This window comes from Chelmon rostratus, chromosome 24, assembly GCF_017976325.1.
Source record: "Chelmon rostratus isolate fCheRos1 chromosome 24, fCheRos1.pri, whole genome shotgun sequence".
NCBI classification, from domain to species: Eukaryota; Metazoa; Chordata; class Actinopteri; order Chaetodontiformes; family Chaetodontidae; genus Chelmon; species Chelmon rostratus.
Window position 1 is genome coordinate 8762510 of NC_055681.1, and position 15248 is coordinate 8777757.

At 42.6% G+C, this 15248-nt stretch overlaps 1 protein-coding gene across 1 annotated transcript; it reads right to left on the bottom strand.

Moving 5' to 3' along the window:
* Positions 1-12069: 12069 nt before the first annotated feature.
* On the bottom strand, positions 12070-13771 carry LOC121627487. The gene is made up of 2 exons (XM_041966412.1): positions 13112-13771; positions 12070-12327 (listed from the first exon to the last, which is right to left on the bottom strand). Exons 1-2 carry the CDS (start codon positions 13570-13572, stop codon positions 12144-12146), a joined length of 645 nt encoding a protein of 214 aa, XP_041822346.1. The 5' UTR covers positions 13573-13771; the 3' UTR covers positions 12070-12143.
* Between the last annotated feature and the right edge of the window lie 1477 nt (positions 13772-15248).

The window sequence follows — 15248 nt, forward strand, 5'->3', positions numbered from 1 at the left end:
TCTATGAAATGTCTGAGAAGAAAGTGAGAGAATCATGTTTGTCCTGATGTGATGACGACAGCATCACTGAAGCTCAGGTAAGAAGAAATATGTATCTACACCTCTTCAAGGCAACAATCTGTTTGTGTTGGGATGTTTGGGTTTGATCAGTCACAAGCTCACAATGATACCCGGTGGCCCAGGATGCCCCCACAGGCCCATCACTGAGGCTGGGGGCTGGCCCTATCCACAGCCATGTGTCTGCAGGTTTTTATCCTCCCTTCATGTTCTGCCTGGCATATGCTTGGACACCGCTGCCCTGGCACTTCCCACTCCATAACCCCCTGCACCCCCCCCCCCCCCCCCCCCCCCCCCCCCCCCCACCCACCCCCCATCCCGCGTGCTCCCGGTGTCCTAAACGTGGCTAATCGGCATCAGTTTATCACGCCTCCGCATATTTCCCTCCCTCTCCTCCTATAAAAACCCTCACCTCCGACGTTGGACCCGGTTCTGTCATGGGAGATTACGGGGGACCGATTGCACAAGACCGAATGTGGCGCGAGGAGATTAGCCGGGACGCCATAGAAAATAGCAACGGGGCCAACGGATTCCTCGCGAGGGGGCCTTATCGTGCAATTACACGTTGACACGTTTTAACCATTTTTCAGCCTCTTAATCCGAGGGCCCCCCCTCCTCCCCTTCCCTCCCCCTTCTCTCTCCAAAAGCAGACCTATTGGTGCTGAGGGAGCCTCGCTGCTCTCTGTCTGACTCTCCATCACTCTGCTGCAGCCGCAAAAATCTGTTCCTCACTTCATCTGCCACTGCTAACATTTCCAAACATTTAAAAAAGAGAAAAATGAGCACAGAGCTGGTCGCAGTTTGTCTCTGTCTCAGTTTCAAAAACTATAAAAAGCTAAATTAGGAACAATAATATTGAAAGTTTCAGAGTTTCACAGTCTTTAACAAGATCATTGAGCAAAATTGATGACTGAATTGATAAAGGGCAATTACATAAAACAATTAAAACCAGATTAAAATAGATAGAAAATCTAAATATAGGAAGAAAGAAACTTTAAGTGACCACAGTTTCTAATAAGCTTTCCTGATTCCTTCATGTGTGGCCTGGACGCTGATTCTTGCCATCAGTTCGTCTGGACGTTGGCTGAGGCGAGGAGAGGAGATAACACTGAGATAACAGTCCAAATATGATGTTGCTGCTTTGTTAGCATTGTAGAAATTGTAAAAGAGTGACATTGGGCTAAATTTTTCGGAAATTTACTTAAAACCAACATTTTAGGAAAATGTGCACAGGAGTCGAGCTCATTGCGTGATGACTTGTCGACAATACTGTCGGTGGGTTAGATGGCAAACATGTACATTTACACACAGCATACAACCCTGAGTCCAATCAGCTGGGACGCTGTATAAAACAACAAAAACAGAATGTAACATGTCCAAATGAACTGCACTGAAAACAGTTTTCTGAAGTGTTCCTTAGCCCATGTAGTAACATCCATTATACAATCATGTGTTCACAAAGTAGTGAACCTCGCTTCATCCTCGCTTGTGAACAACTGAGCCTTTCCATGATGCTCCTTTCATACCCAATCATGATACTATCACCTGTCACCAGTTTACCTGCTTACCTGTGGAATGTTCCAAACAGGTGTTTTTGGAGCATTTTGTTGCTCCTGTCCCAACTTGTCTGAAACCTGTTGCTGACATCAAATTCAGAATAAGCAGATATTTACACAAATCAATGAAGCTGATGAGGTAAAATATTAAATACATTGTCTTTGTGCTGTTCTCAGTTGAGTATATGTCAAAACGGATTAGCAAATGATCACATTCTGTTATATTCATGTTTAACTTTTTTTTAAATAATTGGTTTATATATATACATACACACATATATATACACACACACCTCCTAGGTTGCTTAAACATCCAAATACCCAGAACAAATAGCACATGACCTAAGTTTCCTCTAGTCGTTAAATACTGTTTATTGTCAGTCTCTCCATGCACACTATTGATTAGAGAAAACAAACCTCAATAAACAGGAACATAATAAAGTAAAATCAAGTGCAGCACGTGGAGGTGCACTGTGTAATATTCTCACTGCTATAGCACAAGACGACAGCAGCGTGTGCCCACCTACTCTAATTTCTAACAGCTGAAGCAAACAACAGCGCAGTATTTGTCTCAATGCTGTACGTTTCTTAAGGATTTCCCCCAGTCAGGTTTTTTTGCAGCTCCTCTGTCTCTTATAGCAGCCAGTAAAAGTCAAAGATGACTGAAGTTTTGCTTTAGTTGCAGCTGATGCAAAAACTTAGATGAACTCAGAGTTTTTCCTGTATAAATCTCGACGCAGCTTTTACACCGCAGCCACTGCCCTGAGGTTTTTTAACAGAGTCACAGGCATCAAACAGACTGCATGGTGTGTTGTTCCACCATGCTGCTCAATTCAATTAGGGCCTTTCATGACAATCAATTAGGGAGTACCCCCTGGATCTCCCCGGGGGCCTATAATCATCACACACCGTCTGCTCAGACAGGCACTGGGGAGCCCCGCCCACCAGCAACAAGGACGCTTCAGTTTAACATAACAGGGCCACTGGGGGCCGCGAGCAGACAGTTTGTGCTTCATTTCAACGCATTTTACTTTACATTATCTTCTTTTTGTCTTTACCGGCTGTGTGTTAAATGTAGATTTTCCCCAATTAAGTTTTGCTAGTCTGCATCATTTTCCTGCATGTAAGGGAAGGGTTTTTTTAACATGCTTTTTGGTTGGTGATAATTCTTCCAGCTTCCAGGTAATCACATCCAGAGGTTAAAGCATTGTTTTCTAAAGTGTTGATGACTATCGACTGCAAATCTATCTGCTGTTTCATAATGCAATAGACTATTAATGATCTCTTTACTGGAGGCTCTTTACTTTGCTTTCAGCTCTCGCTTTAGTCAATTTGTCAATAAAGATTTTACACAGAAAACTGATGCTCAGCTTCTAAAATGTGATGGATTGTTATAGATTAAACTACCCAAAACTATATAAAGGAGTTAAAATTAGCTCCACTGTCAGCTACAACATTAGAGGGGACCTCCACCAATCTGACATATAAAGGTCAGTTCAGCAGCGATGGAGAGTGCCGCTCGGCCTGTAAAACAGGTCAATAATGTCTGCTGTGATACTGGAAGAGTTTTGTCAAGTCTGTTGAAATAACCCTGATGATGTGGAGCTTGCAGACTGCAAAAGGGTAATGACAGGACGATGGTTGCATTCTGGGAAATGCAGATCCAACACGTCCTCATACTAAAACGACGGAACAGGCCGACTGCCAGGAGAAGATCATGCTGCTGTTACGTCTGCTGCGAAACTTAAGTACGTTACGAGGTCGACTTTTGGTTTCACACGGGACACACACCACTAGACTTCAAATTAAACTACGTCACCTGACTTCCTCCTTTGCTCGTCTGCTGGAGGGGGCAGACTAAGAGAAGGTAAATATGGGCTGTAATAACCTACATGCATAGTCGACCTATAGGGCTGATCTTCTGGTGAAAAGTCTGGATATCTGCTTCCATTTTCAACATTTCCTTCTTATCTGTCGCATGCAAGTCACCTAGAAGTGCAAGACTAAACCTTTGGATTAAAGTAAGTTTCTCATAATTTTAACAGAAGCATTATCACCTTGCTGACCCCTCTGCCTCCTCATCTCACTCCCACCATCTTTGGCCAATTATGGGACCGTAGAGAGACCTGCCAAAACCCCTGAAGGGGTTGGTTTCCGGAGGACAGAGGGTTTTTTCTTGTTTTGTCTGTGCGTGTTTTTCATTCCTCATCCTCTCTTTTATTTTGTTCTAATCGTACTTGGAAGGCAGAGTACATGGTAATTCCACAGAGGAACCCTGAGCAAGAAAACCTTTCACAATGTTGCCGTTCGTCATATTTTTTGCATGGCTGGACTTTGTTGTAAAGATGTCGCCGTGTTTGCGGATCATTACAATTACCAACTTGCAAAACTATGAAAACATTCCAGAAGATCCAAGTTATGACAAACTAGACTTTGGTGAAGTAACAGTAAAAATGTCCTTCACTGGAGCTGTCCAGGTGCTGAAATTAACAAGCTGCATATGCCAGAACTACTTCTACTGCACCTCATGTTCTCATGATCTCACAGAATGGCATCCCCTCTGCCTTAAACCACGCTTCAACAATTCATTTACATTGTCATGGATTTTTTAAAAAAAATCAAAGCCCTTCACCGGACATGACAATACAAAACATAGTTCCTACATTTTTATGACGGTATAAATTCTGACCAGAAGAATGCAAACATTTTCAACTAATTAGTGTATCCTTTCAAAGAAAATGACAACATTTAGAGATATTGAATATTCACAAAAAATGCTGCTGATCGGCTGTTTCAAGTCAGAAATGTTCTACCAGCAAGAAAACACTGAAAGGTGGAAAGCGAGGAAGGCTTTAGTGTTTCTTTCTTTAAACCAATTATGCAGCAAGAGCAAAAGTGAGGTCTCCTCAAACAAATTACCTCAAACGCCATGGTACTTTTCCCGGAGGGTTAAGGCACTTTTGAGAAGAAAGAAGTTCAGCAAGGCGGGTAAGAGGAAGAAAAGAAGAGAACAGGAAACACGAACATGATTACAACTATAGCTCGGGCTCAGGTAATCACTGGTGTTAAAAGGTCTCCTGCCAGCCCAGAGGCCAGTGAAGTGCTCTCGCCCTTTCACCTCTGCGGAGGGGAACGCTGTCATTTGCAAATTGCAGGTGAGATCTAGTTCATGCCTGTCCAACCTCCCACCAGTCTGGCCGCAAAAAACACTGGTCAATTAGTGCCACTCAACAGCAATGGTGCCATAATTATTTAGTGGTGTTTGACATGGGGAGACGTGTGTGTATGTGTGTGTATGTGTGTGTTTGTATTTTACAGATCTGGGTTCTGAACAGCAAATGCAGACATATTCTTGGCTGAAACTCCAAAAAGCCACGATTCACAGCCTTTGAACTCCGTTTTTAAATTTGAACACTGAGCATTGTATTGTGTTTCTCTGACATTTAGATAAACCCTCTTTTGAAATCCAGATTAGTGAAACTGTTGAGTGTTCAGTATTTTTCAGCAAGGACTGAATGAGCACAGACAATCAACAATGCGGTGTAAAACACAAACACAACATAAATGTAATCTTGGCCTCATCCTCATAATAACACAATCTTTCAGATTGTGTTATTGTGTTATTATGCGACATATAAGCATGCAAACAAACTACCTGGGATGCCGGCATGCACCAGCAAATTTCAGGAATGGCGGCCTCCACTACTGACAACGCAAACTATGTATTTCACTGCCTAACCCGTGCCAAGGTAACTTTTCCAGAGCAGCAACAGAAAGCATCCTGACTGAAAACATCACAAACTGGCATGTGTGCACGGCCCAGAACAGCAGAGCTCTGCTCCGATTCAAACCGCCCAGATCATCATCACTGATATCGGTGAGGTAGTGGCTGCTCAGAGCCTGAAGGATACTGAGAAACAATACCCACCCCATCAACAGCTCACCCTGCTGGCGCCTGACCATTATCTATATATTTATGATATTTTTATTCTAATTCAAATATCTGTACTGTTTACTGTATGTGTGTGTATGTATGTGAGGCATTAAAGGGCTACAGCTACATTTCATTGGACCTTTTGTTGCAAAATGACAAAAAAATTAACTTTGATACCTTGAATGAATTTGTGTGGCTTTTGCTTAATAAATGTTTTTCTTTTTGTTTAAATATTGCTCTCATTTAAATGTTCATTGCACAGTGTGAAGGACACAAGCACAAGTGTGTGGGTCTGAATGAATGAACTAAGTTGTCCTTAATACTACGCGTCACCCTTTCAGGCTGCTTTCTCTTTTCCAGGCACCTTTCAATGTGACGTTGTGCCAGAGACCTCAACTCAACTTCTGCTTTTATTGTTGGGAAAGTTCCAGTTATTTTGCGGGGTATTACAGCACAGGCGTTTCAGGTCAGTTTTCCCTGAGTGCCGTGCCTACCATGCATTGACAATGTAACACAGACAAGAATAAAAGCAGAAAAGCGGCATCACCTGCAGTATCTTAAGCAATTTTGAGAATGAGAAATGCATTCAAACTGAAGTGCCATGTTGTGCCTGGGAAAATGCTCAGCAGTAACGTGGCGTATATATGATTTGTAGTACGCGTGTGTGTCTATATGTGTGTGTGCTATGAGGCAGAGTGAATGAATAGTTTGGCTTTTGCACCAAACCTCACTACATCCAAAACACTTCATGTTCACAGCTGCACTGCGGTACGTCGTCACTGACTGCACATACGTTACAACTGAGTCTGTTTACAGTGGAAGCAGCTACAAGTCCACTACATGTTGCTTTTTACTGCACGACATACATCGGACACTTTAGTAAAAAGTTACTTTGCAGATTCAGATCATCAACACATCAAATATGATGCATTTCTTTGTGTATCTGTTATAATAATCCCATAATATGATACATATACTGTTTAGAATAACATCTAGGAACAAAGTGACTTCACTCCAGCATGATCAGACAGGTTGTCAGCAAGCCAACAGTTTATCCCGATGAACTGAACCACTTCATTTGGGGGGTGGAACTGAAACTAGACACTAGAGCAAGTACAGTACAGTCAAAGCTGAACCAGGAAGTCAGTCTGTAAGTCACGATGGACAGCTCAGCTAATAGTGTTATCACTAACTTTTGATTTCTCTTCCAAATAAGATCAAAGCTATTAAACCGGTCAGTGCAATCACATTATCACTGACACACTAACTCTACAAATAAGACCCAAAGGTGTAAAAAAAAAAAAAAAAACTCTATTTAACCTGCACACACACAAGTTCCCATTTAAGTTCACACAAAAGACAAAGTGAGTTCATCTTTTCCCTGGACAGAGCCCTCACGTGCTGCTGTTAAAGACGCGTTACTAAGTTTTAATTAATCATTTTGTAGGTAAATATTCCACACCGGTGACCATACAGACTCCAGCTTTTCAACTGGGCCATGCAGCTTTAAGTTTAAGCTTTAAGTGGTTTAGTACAGCGTGTGTGTGCGTGTTTGTCTGTGAGTGTGCGTGCATGCGCGCATGTGTGTGTGTGCTTGTGTAAAACAATATGCTAATCTCCGGCGTGGAGTAGAGGGATTTGCTGTATAAAGGAGAGAGAGAGGAGTATGCTTGTTAGCGATAGCCTGGCTGAAGATTCCTCCACACACCCACCTCTCTGATCCACTTCCATAGGCCTTCTCGTGTGTGTGTGTGTGTGTGTGTGTGTGTGTGTGTGTGTGTGTGTGAATGAGCATGATCAGTCGTAATATATAGTCTCATCTATACATGCTTTTCCTGTTTCTGTGTCACATGAGGATGTTGCATATTGAATATTGATATCTGTATGTGTGTGTGTGTGTGTGTGTGTGTGTGTGTGTGTGTGTGTGTGTGTGTACAGGAGGATGATCTGTGTTGGCAGCCAGTAGTTGTGGACTCAGATTAAACATGGAGAGGGATTCAGTCTGAGGGTATTTACAGATTCTCATTATAGCCTCAGAATATGCGTGTGCGCGCACGCACACGCACACGCACACATACACACACACACACTAATCTTATCACCTATATAGCTTAATCTGTTTACTGTGATTAGACCAAAATTTGAACATAACATATTTTTTTTACTTATTTAACCTGGTTGCTTTGCTGGAAGTTGAATGTAAATGAAAGGACAGAACACTAAACCCAGAGTTTTGTGCAATGCACGCTGGGAAAAGCTGGTAAAAACAATGAATAAATGAGTCAGTCAGGATGTAATATGAGCATGACACTTACCTCCTGCTGTTCCTGTATGTGTTAACCTGATCTGACCTCTGACCTCGAGCCACAGCTGCCTCTTTTTTTTTTTCCATGTTTCTTCTTCCTTCACCTCACTCTTATTCATAGTTTTGGCCTCTGCAGAGCAGTGAGGGTCTCATGACACACAGCTATCATCTGCCCACAGCTGTTGTGCACACATCCACCTGTGCAGACACCAAATGCAGTCTAAACAGAACTACCTGCACCGTCCACATCCCTACATAGAACAGGGCCTTTATACTTCTAGTATATGTGACGTGATTTCAGCAGCAGACTCTGACAACAGTGGAGAAAAGTTTGACTTCTTCTCAGCGATGCCACAGTGTTTAATCTCAGAAATTAAGGTAAAATCATTCCTTTCAAGCTGTATTGTTTTGTTAACACTGACTGACTGTATAGAGTTGATATATATAAAGCAGACAACACTTTTATTCATTTGGAGTCCTGTTCCTGGCTACTTTTGGTTTCCATTCACCTCTGGCGCTAAATGCTGGCAGTGGACCAAACAGTAAACGCTCCCTAAAGCCAAAAACAAAGGTCTGAAAGACACTGAAAGGCAGTGCTGGTGTTAGTTTTAGTAAAGCTTAAAACTGAACTGAAAAATGCTGAAGAGGAACGCAGATTATTCAGAGTTATAAGAAGGTTTTGATTTAAATGTGAGTGGAAATCTAATGAGGAAGACGCCACAGAGCAGAGGCAGCAGGTGAGACCCAGCTTGCGGGCTCTGCTTGTGTCAAACATCCTCAGCAGGAAATTTACAAAGCGGCCGCTGTTTAGACACAAACTTTTACTTGTTTTTTTAAAGTAGACAACTTGGTAGGTGGAGAGGAGTCGGGGAAGGAGGGAGCGATGGCGAGGGATGTGCAAGGATGAGAAAAAACAGAGGGAGGGTAGAGCGGTGCTGAAACACAACGGGAGCATCCATCCTTTAACCGGTGGGGAGTTATCGCCTGACGACAGAGCCTTTCCAAACGCTTTAAAAAGCACATTTGAAGATGTATTAGTGCAACCCTGAATCCACTTGCTGCCAATAGGGGGCTGGTCGCTGGGCTTTGTGCATGGCTCTGTGTGTATAAGCATGTGTGTGTGTGTGTGAGTATGATTTTTTTTTTTTTTAGCTCCCTCCAAATTCCCTTAGCGAGCGTTGCTAAGGTGCTTTAGGGATGGGATTAGCTGGAGGCTCATCACACATTCCATAACAGAAGAAAAAAAAAGTACGGAGAGAAACAGAGAGATAGTGAGGAAGTATTAAAGCAAGAAAGAGAAAAGAAAGGAGGAAAGAGTGATGGAAGAGAAACGAAGGAAAGGCTGTAAAAAAACAGAATGTAATTAAGGAAGGAAGCAAGAAGGAGAGAAGAAGAAGAAGGGGGAAGAGTGATGAAAAAGAAATGAAGAGAGGAAAAAGTAAAAAGGATGGGGCAAAGTAGAGTAGGAGGTTAAGAAGACAACAGGAAACAACGAAAAGACTGTAAAAATAAAAAGAAAGAGGGCTGAATAATAAAAAAGAGAGCAAGGAATTGATTTGTATGGAAGAAAGGAAGAGACAAAGAGCAAAGGATCAGCAAATGATAGAGGGAAGAAAGGGGGGATGAAGGAGAGAAGTGACAGAGGGTAAAATGACACAAGACAAACGGCGCGGTAATGAGAGGAGACCAGGAGGAAGGAGGTGAGGAAGGGGAGTAAAGAGAAGGAGGGAACGAAGGAGGAAGAGAGGAAAGAGTGGGAAGAAAGAAGGAAGAGGAGGGAAGGAAAGGAGTGAGCTTGCTGACTGTTGCATCAGCCTGTTAACCGAGGGCAATATGATGAGAATAAGCTGCATAATGAAGCGTGGAGGCAGCGGTAGAAATGTGTCCAGGAAGCCACCTTGTCTCCTCTGCCGCTCTGACGGATTTCAAACATCACAGCAGTCTGGCAGGTTTGGCACTCCGGTTCACACGGCGCTGAAGATTAAAGACGCGCAGGCAGATGAAACTGCTAATCTTCAGGATCCCGGTTTATTTTCGGTGCGATGTTTGGGCGCTGCACTACCTCGAGATCGCCCGCCAATCAAACGGCGTGGGCGGCGCTGTGACGTCTTTGTTGGATTGTCTGTTCGTGATCGCTGCTCACGCTAGCTAGCTCTTCTGACGAGGCCTCCAAATTCAATGACAAAATTTCACGGATCTTGTTATTGCCCTGCAGAACGACAAAAATCATATCATCTGTTTTTTTCACGTTCTTTTTCCTCGTCAGTGCCTACGTTACCCACAATGCAAGTCGACTGCCAACTATTAAGTCAGAGAGTTAGGTGTGTTAAAGGGATAGTTCGGCATTTTACACATTAATCTGTATGGCATCAACATCTACAGTCTCGTGCTCTCACACTGACTTCGCCCCCAAAGTGTCCTCTGAGCCGAGATCTGGCCAGTTGTGGTCAGTGCGAAAGTAGTTCCGGTAGGTTTCCTGGGGCCAGAGAAGGCACACGTTTTTCCTCTCAAAACAGCACTCATTCGAATCAGTGATTTATTTGCATAACAAAAGACGTCAACCACAAAACGTCACACCTCGTAATCGTTTGGGTCTAACTTTATCCCAATTGCGATCAATGCGCGCTGTCAGTGCTAACCGTTGTGTGTGAGCCAACTGATCTCTCGTCAGTGTACGATGGTGTTTACAGAGTGCAGATGACGCAACGCAAACGAGCTAGTTTTAGAGCTAGGAGAAGGAGAGAGAGAAGAAGTCCACCGGCTATTCTTTATTTGGAAAAACGAGATAGAGACATGGTGCGCACTTGTGCCTATCCAGGCTGTACCAACAAAGATGAGAGTGGGTCTCCTCAAACATTCCACCGATTCCCTTTGACGAATGTAGCTTTGAGGAGACTTTGGCTACTTTTCTCTGGGCTTGAACGTGGAGCTCACCCAACTACCGAAGATGAGAAAGCTTCGCGTGTGCAGTGACCACTTCAGCGAGGACGACTTCCAGAAGGACAGACAAAGAGACGTATTTTGAAGAGCACTGCTGTACCTGCACCCCAGGTAAACAAAATTGTACCACATATTTTCTATAGCATCCGTGTATAGTCTTCTGGTGATGCACCGCGGGCTATGCGAGTGCAAGCACTGAGATATATTCTATCTCAGTGAGTGAAACATATTCATCTATCGGTGTCATGTCACCAATGATGTTTCACATACATAATATGTTGGTTACACTGTTATTACAATGGTCAGAAACTAATTACTACGTGGAATGTGCATGGTTTCTATGCGTGTACGAGAAGTCCATGACGGCGTTGGCTAGCATAATGAAGATAAAGCTACCCTTGTCAGATTCTAGACTGGAGAAATAACGGCAGCACCCAGCATATGTTTGAGCTAAAAATTCCACAGATTTTATTTTCAGATTGTCACATTTTAAAATTTGGTAGGCTACTAGAAGAATTTCTGACATTGGGACAAATGATGCACCCTGCCCGTGTAATTTGGAAATCCGTCCAAAAAAATGACATGAGAACTCGAAGCAGGCACTTTCTGAAATCAGACTGTAGTCTAGCTGCTAGACATTGCCTGCTAACAGATAATGTTTCTTGATTACTTATCTGAGTAAAAAGTAGACCAAGACCATTTTGAAAACTCTATATAACTGTTTTTTTTCCCCAGGAAATGTAAAAAATGTTATACAAATGAATTACATCTTAGTTTGCCTTTCTATTTTAGAGATACCTATTTGTAAGCTCATAAATGAGAATTCGCACAGCATCACAGGACACACATTACCATATTGAGTTTCATATATAATGATCATACACCATCCTATCTTGTGTCCCCCCCCCCCCATTTCCTTTTTCCTAGGACAAGAGAGATATAATGTCTTCCATTCACGGCAGTCAAATCAGTGGGTTGCAAGAAGACTGTATGAGCCAACAACACAGGAGTTCCCGAAAGATTTGGTGGAGAAGGTCATCCAACGACGGCTTGACACCAATGTGAAGCTCGGAGACCCAGCTTTCCACATACATCCTCCAGTCATCATACCAGCCAACATTGCCCCAACACCAAAGCCAAACAAGGCTGAATTGGTTTCAGCACACAAATCACGCTTTCATGAGACACCTGCCACTGAGAAAGATGACTGAGACTGTATATACATATATTGTCATAGAAGTGTGTTTATTTACATTGTTTATTTACATTTGTGTCTTTACATTTGTTTTGTATTTTTAGGAAATTGCACGTCAAAAAGAAATTCACAGTAAAGCTTTTGATTTTTAAAATTCTAAAACAATTGCAGTGCATCATTTGACTCTTTGAAACCAGCATATTGTCCACTTGGTGATGGATATGTTCTTCTTATTAGCGCCACCACGCAGGAGGGAAGAACTCTTCTGTTGCCAGGACCAAGCGTCTGTCCTTTCAGAGCCCATTCCATTATGATGCGATAGGCGACCAGCCTGTACTGTCTGAAATGCAAACAGAAAATAAGTTTATGCACATTAGATATATGAAGTGTGTCAACATTGAGTAAACTGCATAGTTATTATGGTTGTATATAAACACATTTTGTTTAATTGACAACACAGCAGTTTGTCAGGAAGGTATCTTTATTTATGCACCAGCATTTCAGGCTACTGTGAAATAGGTATCCTTATGTGTTTTTATACAGAGAGAAAATGTCCTTTATGAGTACACTTTGGGCCACGGCGACATAACCCTTAGAGCTCTCTTGACATAATATGCATAAGGTAGGCCTTGCTTTATGATTGAAGGGCATTCATGAGTAGGCTGATATTGAGACACAGTGATGCTCAGAAGTAAATTTTGCTTCAAGTATGATGATGAAATGAACATAAATTACTTTAGGGATGCACTACATTATGTATTTATATTCATAAGTGCCACCCATGACATGGTATGTATAAAACTATAATTAGATTCATTCAATGTTGGATGTGATGACTGTAGGTCGCACTAGCCTACTGCATGGCTCAGACTAATACAATATAACGCCATAGAAGCAAGCAGCTTTGTAAAAAGTAGAAGTTATCTTACTATTTTATTGACAACACCCATACTATCACGTTGTTACAACTACAATACCAAGCTGCTGGTGTTGTAAAAACATTTGTAAGAGTACTTCTACTTACATACATACAACTCGGTGTAGGCTACAATTGAGCACTTGTAGGCCTACTGTAGGGTATAAGGCAATAGCATCAAAATAACAGCATGTAGACAAAAACTCACTCTGCAGACAACTGGCCATCGGGTCCAGCAGGTTTGGGGCGCTTTTTCCAGTTTATTTTCGGGATGTGGAAAAAAGTCTCGAGGACACCAGCATTCAGGATTGCAGGCAAGTCGTTGTTATTGGCGATGCAGACAGCTGCTGATGCGCCAGCCTCCTCGTCAATGGAAAGGTCCTGCATGCGAGGCATTACGAGGTCCCATTCATGGCAACAGTAGCACTCAACCTCGGTCTGCATAACTTCGCACTTGTTGCACGTACACCACCTTGTATCAGTCACTCGAGGTCTCGCAGCTGCGGCCCCGATTTCACGTTCCACATCTCTGCTCGCCATCTCTCTCTCTCTCTCTGCCCGTTCTACCTCCATCTGATAGAGTTCTGCATCCGTATATTCGGGTTCATACAGATATCCTTCTGGTTGTGTGCTGAAATCATATTCTTCGTCGCTGCTGTAGTCAGACATGGTGTAACTAGCTTTCCAAACGCTAAACTGTGAATGAAACACCTGGCTTAGCTACCTGTCACGTATAGTGGCGCCTGCGCGCATTGATCGCAATTGGGATAAAGTTAGACCCAAACGATTACGAGGTGTGACGTTTTGTGGTTGACGTCTTTTGTTATGCAAATAAATCACTGATTCGAATGAGTGCTGTTTTGAGAGGAAAAACGTGTGCCTTCTCTGGCCCCAGGAAACCTACCGGAACTACTTTCGCACTGACCACAACTGGCCAGATCTCGGCTCAGAGGACACTTTGGGGGCGAAGTCAGTGTGAGAGCACGAGACTGTAGATGTTGATGCCATACAGATTAATGTGTAAAATGCCGAACTATCCCTTTAAGCGTTGCGATGCTTCCTCATTTGCTCCTGACGGACAACAACTGTAGCACTTGAAGCTGACAGAGGACTTTGAACTAAACATGTTGCTACGGGGCATTTGCTGAAATGAATGATGCTGTTGTTTTCACAGCCGTCGTCCTTTTGCTTCCCCCAAGCTAACTAAGTAAAATAGCCCATTAAAAACAGCAGCTTTGAAAGTTTCTCATGTATCAGTGGCAGGAGGATAATTATTCAGACAGCAAGCACCATCATCAACCATTGGCTGCACAGCTACAACCAATTCCCACTAAGTTGGGATGCTGTGGAAACCGTAAATGCAGAGTGCAATGATCCACCAATCCTTTTCAACCTATTTCAGTTGAATACAGTACAAAAACAAGATACTTAATGTTCAAACTTTGTTTTTTGTAAATATACACTCATTCTGAATTTGCATGCCTGCAACACAACAAAACCTGAATGTACCTTTCAGCATCACTTTGTCCATGATGCATCATGAGCTAAAAAATTTACATGTATTGTCTTTGTACTGTTTTCAATTTAACATACGTCAGAAAGAATTAGCACATTGTCACATTCTGCTTTATTTACATTTGACACAATGTCGCAACGTTTTTGGATATGAGGCTGTCTGACGAGCGGCTGACAAGTGAAAAGCAGTCAAACGCCGTCATGATGGATAGATGCTTCACAGGCAACATCTTTAAAAATCCAAAAGCATTTCTCACCTGCTGTTCAATGAGACTGAATCAAGCTGAGGTCACTGCATCTTTATATCTTTTAGATTTGTGTAAATGTGCTTGGAGAGAATGACAGTGTGATGTTGCTAATACTGCCTCGAATGCACAAAATGCTAATTTTTCTGATCTACAAAAATGAGGCTAACAACTCACATTTTAGTAATTTCTCTAAAATGTATTGATTTAAATGAACAAAGACAGGCATCTGCTTGACTTAAGAGCCAGAAAAAACAGCTACTCCAGTCCATACAGTCAATGTGTTTGCAAATGAAGCAGGGGGATAAGGATAATACCTGCTGCATAGGTGTGGTCTGTTAGATCTCCTGTTACCTGGCCCTCCACTGCAACCTGAGCCCCCTCTGTTTGGACAAATTGACAAAGTGAACAGAGCTGACAGGCAGCCAGATTTCCCCCTCTGTTGATCTCCATCTCCCTCTTTTTCTTGTTTACCCATCTCTCACTTCCTGTCTTATTATGATGGTTGTAGATAGACAGCTCGATAAAACAGAATTACAAATATCTGTCTGAAGAAATGAGGACATTAATCAATGGACGCGCTTT

What these genes read in the sequence shown, in the direction of transcription:
- LOC121627487 (XM_041966412.1), bottom strand. Translation starts at nt 13,572, where the DNA reads ATGTCTGACTACAGCAGCGACGAAGAATATGATTTCAGCACACAACCA. An exon ending in GATGGCCAGTTGTCTGCAGA is followed by an intron (nt 12,328 to 13,111) that starts GTGAGTTTTTGT and finishes TTTGCATTTCAG; the next exon opens with ACAGTACAGGCTGGTCGCCT.